The sequence below is a fragment of the Canis aureus genome, chromosome 29 (assembly GCF_053574225.1).
Source record: "Canis aureus isolate CA01 chromosome 29, VMU_Caureus_v.1.0, whole genome shotgun sequence".
NCBI lineage: Eukaryota > Metazoa > Chordata > Mammalia > Carnivora > Canidae > Canis > Canis aureus.
The window spans coordinates 14894776-14908618 of NC_135639.1; the positions used below are offsets into that span (position 1 = coordinate 14894776).

Genomic DNA, 13843 nt, shown 5'->3' on the forward strand with positions numbered 1-13843 from the left:
AGGAAGTGTCCCTCAACCAGTAACAGAAAAGAGTTGGGCAATAAATACTTGGCCCTATGCCTCTGGCATCCATAGTCTGATGTGTGGTTCCCAAGGAAATGCAGCTTTGGTTGTTCACAGTGGTATTGGTAGCCTGCCATTTCCATTTTTCATGGCTCTACTTCCCCGTCACATATTCTTCAATCCCAGATGAACAAATTCATCTTCTTGATGACAGTTTCTCAGGGAACTATACAAAGACATTTTTCTTCAAAGTATTCTTAACCCAAAAGGCAGAGTGATCCTTTTAAAAACCATCAAATTATGTCTGTCCTCCAACGAAACCTGCAATTGGCTCTTCTCTTCACTCAGAAGTGAATGTCAAAGTTTTTATAAAGGTCTACGTGGCCCTATTATCATCTGCTTACTCCCACTCCATGCTTGCTGTTCCATGAGCTTGACAGGAATGCCCCACCTGAGGGCTTCTGCTCCAGCCATTCCCTCTGTCTGGAACACTTTTCCCCTCTGGGAATCTTCTGCCTGCTTAACTCCTTTACTTCTTTCAAGACCTGCTCAAATCTCACCTTCTAAATGAGGTGACCCTGACTGCCACCCTATTCAGTACTTCACCCTCCTCCACCACCACAAACCATTCCCCAAACCCTTGTCTTGCTTTATTTTTCCTTTTTCCATTGAACTTGCTACCTCATAATGTATTAAATAATTTCTTTTTCCTGGCTATGATATAAACATGGTTCTTTGGTTGTATTCTCTGATGTTTCTCAAGCACTTAGGAAGTGTTCCATAAAAACCTGCCGAACAATTACCATTAATGTTCATGTTATTGCTGGGTGGAAGAAAAATGACCCATGGGTACTATAGGTCACACTATTACTGCAAAAATAATCCTCTTTTTAAGTTAAGTTTAAACCCACTAATATGTTGTGCTTGTATATAAATTTACATTCTAAGTGCATTTATTAAATTTTAACAATGTATTTTAATTTGTCACTCTAATACAGTAAAATGTAGTGATTTATACTTGCTAATAGAAAATTTAGAATGTGATTATTCAGACTACCTATATATTTTTTCAGTCACGAAAGGTTTTACACCTATGGCTTTTACACAAAGGTCCTATAAAGATTCAACACTCCTCACTCATTAAAAAATATAATTAATATATATGTAAAAATTTTCAGGAACACATCCACTTCATAGAATAGGCCATTTGGTGTATAGTAGCACACAATTACCCGTAGATGTATCAAAAGTAATTATTTCATGTTGTACATTACATTTTCCCCTGACTGTACAGATATGGAACTCAGTGGCACATGAGTCAAATTTAATTTAAAAGAAATCCATTTCTTAACCTACTACATCATGAACACTCAAAAAATATTTACACAGCAGCAATAGCCAGCTAACCTATGACTTTGTGTTGAATTTAAAAACCAAATTTTAAGAAAAACCCAGCAGAAGAACTTTAAAATTACTTAGATTTTTAGGTTTACATAAAATCCTTAATGTGATTTTCAGGGCCTAAGCTTCAGAATTCACTGTGTAAGTAAATCAATAAACTACATTGTATTGTTATGTATATAAAAAAGAAATTAAGACCAGTTTCCAGTATACTATAAAAATGAAAAAAAAAGTTTCACATATATATGTGTATGTTTAGTCATTTCAGATAGATAACTTCCTCTTAATAGTAATTATCACAAAATGCTTAGCAAAGGAGAAAAGAAAATAAAATTTTAAACATTTACTTCTACTGCTATTATTTTCTAAAGTATGTCAAAGGAATATACCAGCAGCTGCTCAGATTTACTTCTGGTGTTTAATTTTACAGGAAGAAATAAACAATTTAAGCTCTAAAACAATCTACTGAACAGCAATGTTTTCAGCTTGTATTTTTAAAAAATCTATGTTGCTGATTTATTTGAAAAGGTTAGACATATGTAGCTATAGGGAATTTCAAATATCAGAAATCATAATTATTTACGAAGAGGAAGGAAATCTTATATGGAATTTAGGATTTTAGGCATGGAGGAAGCATGAAGGTACTCAATTAATGAAATTACCACCTCAATAAGGTAGATGTAAAAATATAACATACTCCCCCAAGTTGATGTACAGATTCAACACAAGTCCTATCAAAATACTAGTGGGCTTCATTGTAGCAATTGACAAACTGATCCTAAAGTTAATGTGGAAATTCAAGAGACCCAGAAGAACCAAAATGATCTTCAAAAAGAACAATGTTGGGAGACTCATATTCTCGAATTCCAGAATTTACTACAAAGTTACAGTAATCAATACAGTCTGGTACTGTCATATGACAGACCTATCAAACAATAGACTATATTGAGTGTTCAGAAATAAATCCCTACATCTATGGTCAATTGATTTTCAACAAAGGTCTCAAGATCATGCAATGGGGAGAGAAATTCTTTCAAATAAATAATAAAAAATTATATGACTCAACGATTCCATTCTTAATTACATAGCCAAGAAATGTCACTCGTTTACAAACATTCATAATACCATTTTTCAGAATATCTAAAAAGTGAGAACAACCTAAATATCTCTCAGTTGGTAAATATATAAACAAAATGTGACATCCATACAATATAATACTATTTGGCAATAAAAAGAAAAGAAGTACTGATCCTATGCCACAATATGAGCGAACCTTAAAAATATTATGCTATGGTAAAGAAGCTAATCCAAAAAAAATACTGTATGAGTCCATTTACATGAAATGAAATGAAAACATAGATTAGGAAAATCTATAAAAACAAAAGTAGATTAGTACCTAGGGCTGAGGAAGAATGATGCGGGATACATGGAAAGTGACTGCTAGGCAGTATGGGGTCTGTGTTGGGGATGATAAAAATGTTCTAAAAATTGATTTTGGTGATGGTTACACAACTCTGTACTAAAAATCACCAAACTGTATAATTTAGTTGGGTGAATTGTATGGTACATATTATTAAACCTGTTTCCAAAAGAACCCCACAATACTGTACATTAATAAGTAGAACTTGACTCCCAGATAAAAAGGGCTTGCTAAAGGAGAATATGGAGGTAGATATTTTTCTTCTTGGGCATTTCACTGAAAACAAGTGGTACAAAAGAAATAGTGGTATGCCCATTATTTGTATAATTAAGCAATGAAATGAGAAAAATAACAAGACAATCAACATTAATAGAATGCTCTAAAAGATACAAAGCACTCGCAGGCATGCCTGGGTAGCTCAGTGGTTGAGCATCTGTCTTTGGCTCAGGGTGTGATCCTGAGGTCGTGGGATCAGTCCCACATCAGGCACCTCTCAGGGAGCCTGCTTCTCCCTCTGCCTATGTCTCTGCCTCTCTCTTGGTCTCTCATGAAAAAATAAAATCTTTAAAACAAAAACAAACAAACAAAACCCACAAAGCACTTGCTCCTGCAGCCAACAAATGATAAACAAATTACCTGTCTCCTTCCCTGAATTCAAACATAGTGATAACATACAAGATATAAAAATGTTGCTGATTATCAAAACATACTCAGCAATTCATACAAAATCTTAAAAGAAACAGTTGGAAAGATAGAAGGGGATTAGGTGTATTATAGGAAGTAAATGGTGGCCTGAATTAGGAGAGTGCCAGAGGTCCACATTCTCTGGATGCTCATCTCACCTGCAGGGGTCAGGAAAGCAGCAGAAACAGCCCAATGCCAGACCAAGGCTGCAAATTAATGGTAGGGTAGCTTTAGAGTTCAGCTGGGATGTGGAATCCCAGAGCCATACATGCAGGAGCCTGGGCAATCCCTAAGCATTCACCTATCCCCACCTCAACTGCGGACCTGCACCTTCATCAGAGGGAGGCTACCATCTGATAGGAATAATGATTGGGAAGGAAGTACTTTAAAGTTCTCAAGTGAAAGGAACATGCATGACAAATGAGCAGTGGTGACTGAACCCAGATTATACACTACAAGCAGCTTCCTCACGCCCAACCACTATATTACTCGAAAGAGCACAATTGAGAGTCAAGGATTTTATCCCTCTTCCTAAGTGTGGATCCTAGTAGCTAAAATAAATATGTGTACATAGAAAAAAAGAAAAGAGAACTCTGAAGAGTGAATGCACCATGAAGAAATTGAAAAATGGAATGATCTATACCAGAGGAAGTCAAATACAAGGGAAGGCATGGAATAGTATTTAAATTAAATATAATGAATGGCTTCAGAAAGACAGGGAGGGCATTAGAAATATGAGGTATCCACAAGCAGCTGTGAAGAAAAGAACAATTGCAGCTATTAACAACAAAATATATCATTGTTGATATGAAGTCAGTGAATGGGTTAAATAGCAGAAAGGATGCACTCTTCAGAAAGCAGTATACTAGAATGGCAGATCGAGGAATGTTCCCAGAGGCAGCTGGAGAAGATGAAAGAGTAAAAATAATGAGAGACAAGCTAAGAAATATAGATGATGGAAGAAGTATCAAGAGTGTCTAGTGGGAATTCCGGGACAGAATACAGTAAGAAATATTAAAAGAAATAGTAACCAAAGATTAGTCAGCATTATACAAAGTTATAGGGCTACAGATTTAAAGGGGGGCACAGATTGGTAAATACGAGGTAACATATACATGTCAGAGAGAGAGATTTAAGAATATTGAGAAACAAGAGAAAATTCTAAATGATTGCAAAAAGGAAGTGGAGATCATTTACAAAGGACAAAGAATATAACTGACATCAGACTTGAGACAAGGGCATAATACCTTTAAAGTTTTGAAGAAGGGAACTTTGAAACTTAATTTTATATCTAATTAAACCATTATTTACATGTGAGGACAAAATAAACATATTAGTAGGCATCTGAGGTCTCAAAGAGCATGCCACATAAAATTTCTCTTTGAAAAATATAGTGAAAGATGAAAGAAATGCATGAGTAAGCATCTAGATATAAAGAGTAAAGAAGACAGTTTATTGTTAAATATACCATAATAAAAAAAAAACTATGCCCATAATATCTGGATTAAAATTTCCAAACAGGGATCCCTGGGTGGCTCAGTGGTTTAGCACCTGCCTTTGGCCCAGATCGCGATCCTGGAGTCCCAGGATCGAGTCCCACGTCGGGCTCCCGGCATGGTGCCTGCTTCTCCCTCTGCCTGTGTCTCTGCCTCTCTCTCTATGTCTATCATGAATAAATAAATAAATAAATCTTTAAAAAATTAAATAAAATTTCCAAACAGATTAACATAGGGTAGGAGGAACACAGGAAGTTGAGAGCATGCTAAAATATTAATTTTGTTTGAGACAGATAGGGCAGGAATGTGTTTTAATAAACTTTTAGGCAGTGATGAGGAAAATAACCATCACTATGAATCATGGTAAGTAACAGGTAACCATCAGAAACCGAGATAGAATGTGGAAAATTGTTTAGTAAAAGGAAATCAATTTATCCAAGAGAAACAGAAAAAGAACCAAAAAGAAGGGTAGTAACAACAAGAACAACACACACACACATACACACAGGTGCACACATGCGTGCGCACACACAATGGAGCCCCTAAAATAAACTTTGGGAGTACAGTAATTATTGTCAATGTAAATAGATTCAGGCAATTAATCAAAAGATAGACTACAGAATGACTGGGTAAATAAAAAGTGAATAGTCACTTCTTTAAGGGATAGGTAAAAAACAAAAGGACACAGAGAAGTTGGAAGTAAGGAATAAAAGGACAGTAGGCAAACGAATTAAAACTAAGTAGAGGTAGAAATCTCTAAACTCTACAAAATAAAATTTAATGTTAAAAATGACAATGATAAAGAAGGAAATAAAATTTGGAAAAAATAAAAGAAATGGAATGATTATGAACACACACAAACACGCACACACACACACACACCTAACAATACATTCCTGAACACTAGTAAGCAGCAACTGACACACTGGCAGTGTGCCCATGCGTGTGAATTACATTTGCTCCTTAAGTTTGTGAGTTTTCTAGTTCTCCATTGGTTCTGTTCCTCTGTGAATTGTGTATGTATTGTTTACATTCATTTTTCTCCTGTGACTTGTGTTTTCACAGTGTTTGACAATGTTTTTAACAGATGAGGAGAAAAAGAAGTCGGATTCAAATAGTCCAGGTTTCCTATTTGTTAAAGACTTTGTACTAAAGTGATGTGATGCAAAGGGCCAACATGATATTACAGTATCTACTGTAACTTTCATTTAATCATTCTGTCTTCTAATTTCTCCCCCAGTAATGGAAGATATACATATTAATTTCCTAATGTTCTAAGCTTCCTTAGAACATGGCAACCTGTGATGTAGAATAGTAAAATATCAAGTACACAAAAGCTAAAAAAAATCACAGAGAAACGTCCTCTAAAAATCAGCTCTCTGGATAACATCCGCACGGCCTGATTCAGTTGTTTAATTCTTTTTTCCCCAAAATAACCAAACTGCTATAGACAGAATCAATTATATTTGTACCTAGGTTTTTGGAGGAGTCTATTTCTTTTGCTTTCCTTGAAGAAAAGCAAGATTTGAAAATAGCAACATGAAATTAGTCACATAAGGGGATTTAAAAAAAAAGGGGGGGATACAATTTTCGAACTTCATAGCGTTTCTTAATCTTTCTACTTAAACGTCTTACCATCCATGAAATGTAAATAAAATAAAAATAATAAGAATACAACTAAATGACTATGCCTCAAAATGCTTTGATTTTTGTAAATCACAATCTGTGGATTTTTTCTCTCTGTGGTCATTCTTTTCTGAAGCCATTCCATGCATTATTTCAGGAATCTAGTACCACACATTTACTTGCACATAATGATTTCTCCTTCACCATACTCTATTTCTGCATTTGCAATAAAAGAATACACTAATATAGCCACTGCTCCAAATAAAAATATTCACTACATTCTACAATTCTCAACATTCAAAACTGAAACTATGTAATTAAAATGCAACTCCTCTCCCCCCACCTGTTACGGTCAACTTCATTAAAGATAAATGTGAATTATTAACTAGAATATTGGGCACTCCAAAGACTAAAAATAGGGTGCTTCGTTTCTTCAATCACACCTGTATCTTAAATTCCTTCAGCTCCTATCTGTCAGAGAAAGGCTGCAGGTGAGCAGTCTGTCACTCTTGCCTAGGCTAATAGATTCTCCAGTGGCTTTTGTTACAGCTCATGTCATGCTATTAAAACTATGTGCCTTGGAAGTGGCATAACATATGTAGCTGAATCTTGTCAACTCTACATAATCGGACTGTATTTGGCTGCACAAGCAGATGCAGATTAGAGAAGCAATATAAATATGCAAATCACAGTGGTCCCCTTTCGGCACCACAGTTCCTACCTCTAATGGCCCTCGTAGAAACTCGGTTTGTTCAGCTCCTACTTCCAGTGCTACATCAACGGAAGCAAAGGGACGGCTGGCCATCTGCTGTCGTTCTCGAAGTAGTTGCTGGAGGGGGTTAAAAATGATTTGTTTAAAATAGGTTAAAAACACATGAAATTCAACAATACCTGGTTCCATTTTTAACAAATGGTACTCAAAACTTAGGAATCATCTGATGCCCGTATCTATAGCTAGATCAATAAAATGAAAATTGTTTTTTCCCCATGGCCAGGGTCATAAATCCACAGAGGCTTTAAACACATGGTACCTGCAAAGAACTTTTCTCCTGACCTCTATCCCACAGACCTAATGAAATGTACCCAAAAACATTTTGAAAACTTAAGGTGGGAGGTGCTACCTCAGTAAAAAGTGTTACTATGATGGTGGCTATGTCAAGTTTTGCCTCGCAAAATAATGCAGCTTTTGTCTCAGCTGAAAGTAAATACCAATAAAAGTGTTTAACAAAAGATAGTAAAAAGTTTCAAAATGCATTAATAGAGATTAAAGAAACATATACCTGCCAAGACTAAGTCTTGGAAGTTGTCAAGATCCTGTCAACTGCTGTGGAACCAGCAGGAATTGTTACTGACAGTGTTTGTAACTTGATTCAAACCATCTGTGTTCATTATTGAAAATAAGGAATGATTAGTAGGCTGCAAAAATTTTGTGCTAGGGCTTCTAAAGTACCCCAAGATACTTGTTTCTTTTTCCTCATGCCTACTCTGGGCTTTGCCCAAGCTAAAAGCAATAAACTAGCAAGTCCCAGCCAACTCCCAACCTAATTTATATTTCTGCCTTTCCTTGTAATTATAATATTCATTAAGTCATGATAAGAAAAAATTGATGACCAGCAGTAGATATTGCAAATCTTGCCCTTCTCATTCTACACAGCTAATAAAATTATTATTAAATATTAAAAGTGGATGAGCGATGCAATTAAACACTTTCAAATGAGAAGAAAATCCTATCACTGAAAAAGGCAAAATCCTTGAACACAATGAATAACTTCATTATTCACAAAGATTTTTAAAGATTCACTGGCATTAACTTAAAACGTTAACAACTGGTATTTGAATGTAAATGTATGTCGTGCTGTGATGCATCATTCATAAAATTTCCTTTTAGATGATGAAGGAACAAAAGCCAATACTTGATGGCAGTTTATTATTTAACATTTTCATTTTAACACTTGTAACACAGCAGTGACTGTGTTCATGAAATGAGCATCTAAAATATAATTTAATACCTGCTTTGTCATTATTAAAAAGAGAACATCCACATGCCAATATGGATGGGATAGAAATAATATAATTATCACTGAGTAATAGCTGAAGTTCTTAAATTTTATGTTTATTTAAAATAATGAAGATACACTATAAACATATTCAAAGTAAAAAGTAAATGATCTAAACTACCAAATTATTCACTTACTATAACCTCAAAATTATATTATTAAAAATACAGCTGCTAGAAAATAGAATCTTGTCTGTGCTTCTCTTAGGAGTGGTCAATAAATCTGAACATTTTGTCTAAACAAAATGCAAACATAATGTTACTTCAAATGCCAAGGGATACTAACTGTAAAAGACACCATACCCCTTGTCTCTTAGATAAGAACATACATACAGACCCACACAGAGACATAGACACACACACACACACACACACACACACACACACACACAAATATACAAACTACCTTTCCTATGGTAATGTACAAATTGCTATGAGAAAACTGTTAATTCTAGTTTGGGTTTAAACACAATTTTCTAACATTTGTATTAAAAAGTTTCTTCATCTGCGGTACCTGGAGGGCTCAGTGGGTTAAGCATCCAGGTCATGACCTCAGGGTTGTGAGATCGAGCCCAGCATCAGGCTCCATGATAGGTGTGGAGCCTGTTTAAGATTCTCTTTCTCCTTTTCCCTCTACCCCTCCCCACCCACATTCTCTCTCCCATTCACAAAAAAAAAATATTTTTTTCTTCATTTGCACTAGTTTTTCTCAGATTACAAATGGCATCTCATATAATTAAGAGATTTTTCTTCCACCTTTTTATTTAAAATCAAGTTAGTTAACATAAAGTATTGTATTGGTTTCTGAAGTAGAATTTAGTGATTCATCACTTACATATAATACCCTTGCTTGTCACAAATGCTCTCCTTACCTATCACTAATTTAGCCCACACCCCATCCACCTCCCCTGTAGCAACCCTCAGTTCTTCATAGTTAAGAGATTTTTAACAAAATTAACAGCTTCTGCTTCCTTATCTTATATTTTCCCTACATCTGAAAGTAAAAGGTCTACAAAATACAATTCATGAATACTCAATACCACATATTGTAATAGAGTCCTATAAATATTCCAAATTCACTATCTTTGACAAAGAATAAATTTCTCTGTACTATAACATATTATTGTGATCTGCAAAACTCATAATAAAGAAAAATCAGTGATTATCGTATACTTATGTTCATTTAAAAAATATTAGTCAAATACAGAGGTATTTTTAAAGACGCTGATTTGTTCTTGAGCTTTCAATTTCCACTTATTTTTAAGAATGGAATGACTACTACAGTAATGTTTGCAAAGCAGAAGAAAAACATTGTTCTTGCCCAAGACCATAATGCTATAGTTCATAAAATGAGACATGGTAATGTAAAAATAATTAGGGTACAAGATAATGTACAGTAAAGGATACAAATAGGAAATTAGCCAAATGAATTCACTCCAGGCTACTTAGTAGAGGACTAGTTCGAGGACTCTGGCTGAGAAATTTGAGTTTCTGACCTTAGAAAACTTATGCAAATATTCTGACTGAAACTCAGAAAAGATAAGTCCCCCTTCTCCCTGAAACACTCTTGCTTCGATGTTATGGCTCTAAAATAATAACATAAAATAAAGTGAGATTCTCTTTGTTACTAATTTCTGGCTTTCAGCCATATCCTTATCAATTGTCCTCCCTCTTGCCAGTTGACATCTTCCTGAATTCAGTCCCCTCTGTGTCAGAACAGACATCCTTGCGACTTAACTTGTGTCAAAATTTGTCTGACATGCAATATAGTCAGACTCTGGACTTTAGAAGGATCTGTGCCTGAATACCAGTTCTTCCACTTATTAGCCATTAGAGCTTAACTGAACTATTTAGACCTCTCTAAGCCTTAATTTTGCTCATTTACATAGTTGGGATATTAATAGTGCCGACACCTACACCTATACCTCAGAGGACTTGTTTTGAATCCCAGCTTCTCCATCCACAAATGCTTGGACCATAATCAAATACTCAGACCTTTCTAATACTTATTATTTCTCTCCATAAAATGGGAGTAGCAATAATATCATAAGGGATAAGGCACTGTAGAGATAATGTACTTGGACAGCTCAACACAGAGGCTGGCACCCTGTGAGTACTCAGTAACTGTTCATTGGTACAATTATTATGTTAAATTTCAAGCACTAATTTTGTCTTTGAAGGTGGCACACTAATTACCACAGGCCCATTTTCTTCAGCACTAGTGACACATTTTGCTCCATTACTCTCCCTCTTGACAAATGTTGCAAATTTATGAGACAGTTGGAAAATGTCATGATTGTGGTAAAATGAATTTAGACTTGGAACGGCTTTCTGCTATTTGTGACTAAGAATGATAAAACCTCAACCTAAAAATTAGCAGGAAAAAATAGAGTACTTTCTTAAGAACTTTTGAAATTTAATTAATTAATTTTGTGATTGTGATTTTTATATAAAACGAAGTTTAACATTTTGCACAGCAATAAGAAGCCATAAAACAGATGATCTGTTTTATAACTAATCTGCTATTGCCAATTATTCAGCATAAAGATAAAGCCAAAAGAACAAATTGACCGTAATACAATAGATTATAATCATGCTGCCATAAACACTGTTGTGAAGAAAATTTAAAAATTAAAGAGATGTTCATAGTGTCATGTTTGTTGTCTATAATAACTTTTATTATTCAAAATGTCTTACAAAACAACCATGAAATTAAAAATATGAAAATCCTTGTTTAAATATGGCAACCAGGAATAGTCATTGATTTTATCAAGTGTATATATGATAATTTTTCCACTCAATACCTCTCTCTCAAATGCTGTATCATTCTTCTAAGTTCATACTAACCACCTTTCCAGCAAAAGGCAAACAACTCTCTAACAGATTTTAGGATAATAATCCTTAAAAACACACAAAAAGCAGAACAGTAACTAACTGTCCCCAGTTGTCTTCATGTCTCCTTCCTGCTATGTCTAGGTTCTATCCATCCTTCTCCCCAAATTCCAAGTCTTTCTACCTGACCCCAAGTTTGAAATGATCATCTTACCTATGAATTACTTACTATATTAGTATGGTACTATCTCTTTATATCCTTATATTTTTCTGAAATCTTCTTCAAGGAAAAAATATCTATTTTTATTTTTTATTCCCCACAGCTCTTAGTTGGTAGTCAGTAGTATTTGTTGAATGAGCAACTAATGAATGACATAAAGTATAAAAAATCTGTATCATCCAAATGTGAATGAAAGCAAGTTATGATAAAACTAATTTCAATTATGATTGAGCTTTTTAAAGTAAGTGTCCCCTGATATTCTAGAACTTATGTTTTATCATCCAAAGTAACATAGATATTTATTTTTTTAGAATGGGGCAATTTTGTGGAAACAACAAATCAATAGCAGGTTTCATGTTGCTTCTCATTTACTTTATTGTAATACTGCAAATATTATGAAAAGAATCTACCATAAAGTCATCATAGTGCATTTATATTTTTAATACCAATTACATTCCTAAGATTTTGGAAAGGCATAAATGGAGCAATCAAAATGATTTAATGATTACTCTTGAGCTTACATACTAAAATGAACAAAGTGTTTGAATTAGAGATTAAGCAACATTTCGTGAAAAGGAGTATTTCAGTTATTTACACAAACACATTTAACAGAGCAATAGAAGTGAACAATCGATTTTGTTATTTTGGTACCAGTATGGTACAAGGAAGTAAAAAGAAGTGACAATAGCTTTTTGTATCCTTAAATTAGGAAAGTATGATATTCTATCATTTTACATAACAGAAAATACAAGGCACAAGTCTTAAAATCTTATTCCGAATACTGGGAATATACTGCTTCCCAGTCTATCAGTTGGAAGTCGGTATTAGTACTTTATTGGAGTGGCCTGGCATAACACCTTTGTTCATGTTACTTTATTTTTTTTTTTAAGATTTTATCTTTTTTATTCATGAGAGAGAGAGAGAGAGAGGCAGAGACCTGGGCAGAGGTTCTTGGGAAGCAGGCTCCTCGCAGGGAGCCCGATGTGGGACTTGATCTCTGGACCTGGGATCACACCCTGAACCAAAGGCAGATGCTCAACTGCGGAGCCACTCCAGCATCCCAGTGCAGGTTACTTTAATTACCCTTTTCTAGATTTCTGTAATCTTTGACCTATTGGGACTATGTTACTCTTGAAATGGTGGTTTACTTAAAAATAAAAAACTTTCAAAGAGCTTCTTGACAGGTATTCATCTAGTTTACGTAAAGTGTTCACTTTAGGGATGCCTGGGTGGCTCAGTGGTTGAGCATCTGCCTTCAGCTCAGGGCGTGATCCTGGAGTCCCAGGATCTAGTCCCACATCGGGCTTCCTGCATGGAGCCTGCTTTTCCCTCTGCCTATGTCTCTGCCTCTCTCTCTCTCTCTGTGTCTCTCATGAATAAATAAGTAAAATCTTAAAAAAAAATGAAAGTATTCACTTTCAGTGACTTTTGAATTGTTTTTTTTTGCAAATTTGTAGTAACTTGCAAAATAAACTTCAGTGACAGTCCAGGAGAGATTTCATCATTCAGAAGATTCCACTAAACCTGAAGTTCACTCATTTTTCTTCACTATTTTAAGGCAAAATGTCCTCAGTTGTCAAATGGCCATAACAAATTTTCCTGGTAGGTTGTTCAGGTACATAGGGTTGTTTGAGCAATTAGGTGACAAAAATAAAACCTACCTTTAATATCATCAAACCTGTGACCAGAGAAGAAGAAAACCAAAATGGAAAATGCATCTAAGTGTTCCAAAATATAAAGTTCAATATTTCCTCTACATTGGTAATAGGTTGTTTCAGCTTACAAATATGTATATTTATACATGCATGTCAATAACTGTGTGAAAGTGTCTATGTGAATACGCATAAAATTCACATATGATAATTCACACTCAAGTTACAGCTAAAACTCATACATAATAGGCTAAGATAAGGATTAAAATATGCCAGCAAATGAAAGTCATTGTTGTCATTTTGATAACACCACGCATATAATTGGTATGCGTAAGGCAAAGTCCTCATGGATTCTTAGCTTGAAAAGGAACTTAGAGATCTCTAAGCCACAAATTCTTCAACCTATAAACCATAGATCTCTAAATGATAAATAGATGAATACCAGAAAATCTC

The 13843-nt window shown here is 34.7% G+C and overlaps 1 protein-coding gene and 1 long non-coding RNA gene across 2 annotated transcripts in view; one reads left to right on the top strand and one right to left on the bottom strand.

Annotated features, from left to right (window-relative positions):
- Positions 1-13843, bottom strand: part of ATRNL1 (attractin like 1) — a 786052-nt gene that overhangs the window by 230269 nt on the left and 541940 nt on the right. The window contains exon 27 of the mRNA XM_077877514.1: positions 7352-7459. Coding sequence (XP_077733640.1) covers positions 7352-7459 — 108 coding nt within the window. The remainder of the gene's footprint in view (positions 1-7351; positions 7460-13843) is intronic.
- LOC144301069 (uncharacterized) overlaps positions 1-13843 on the top strand; it is a 72762-nt gene that overhangs the window by 45871 nt on the left and 13048 nt on the right. The gene's annotated exons all lie outside the window — the stretch shown is intronic.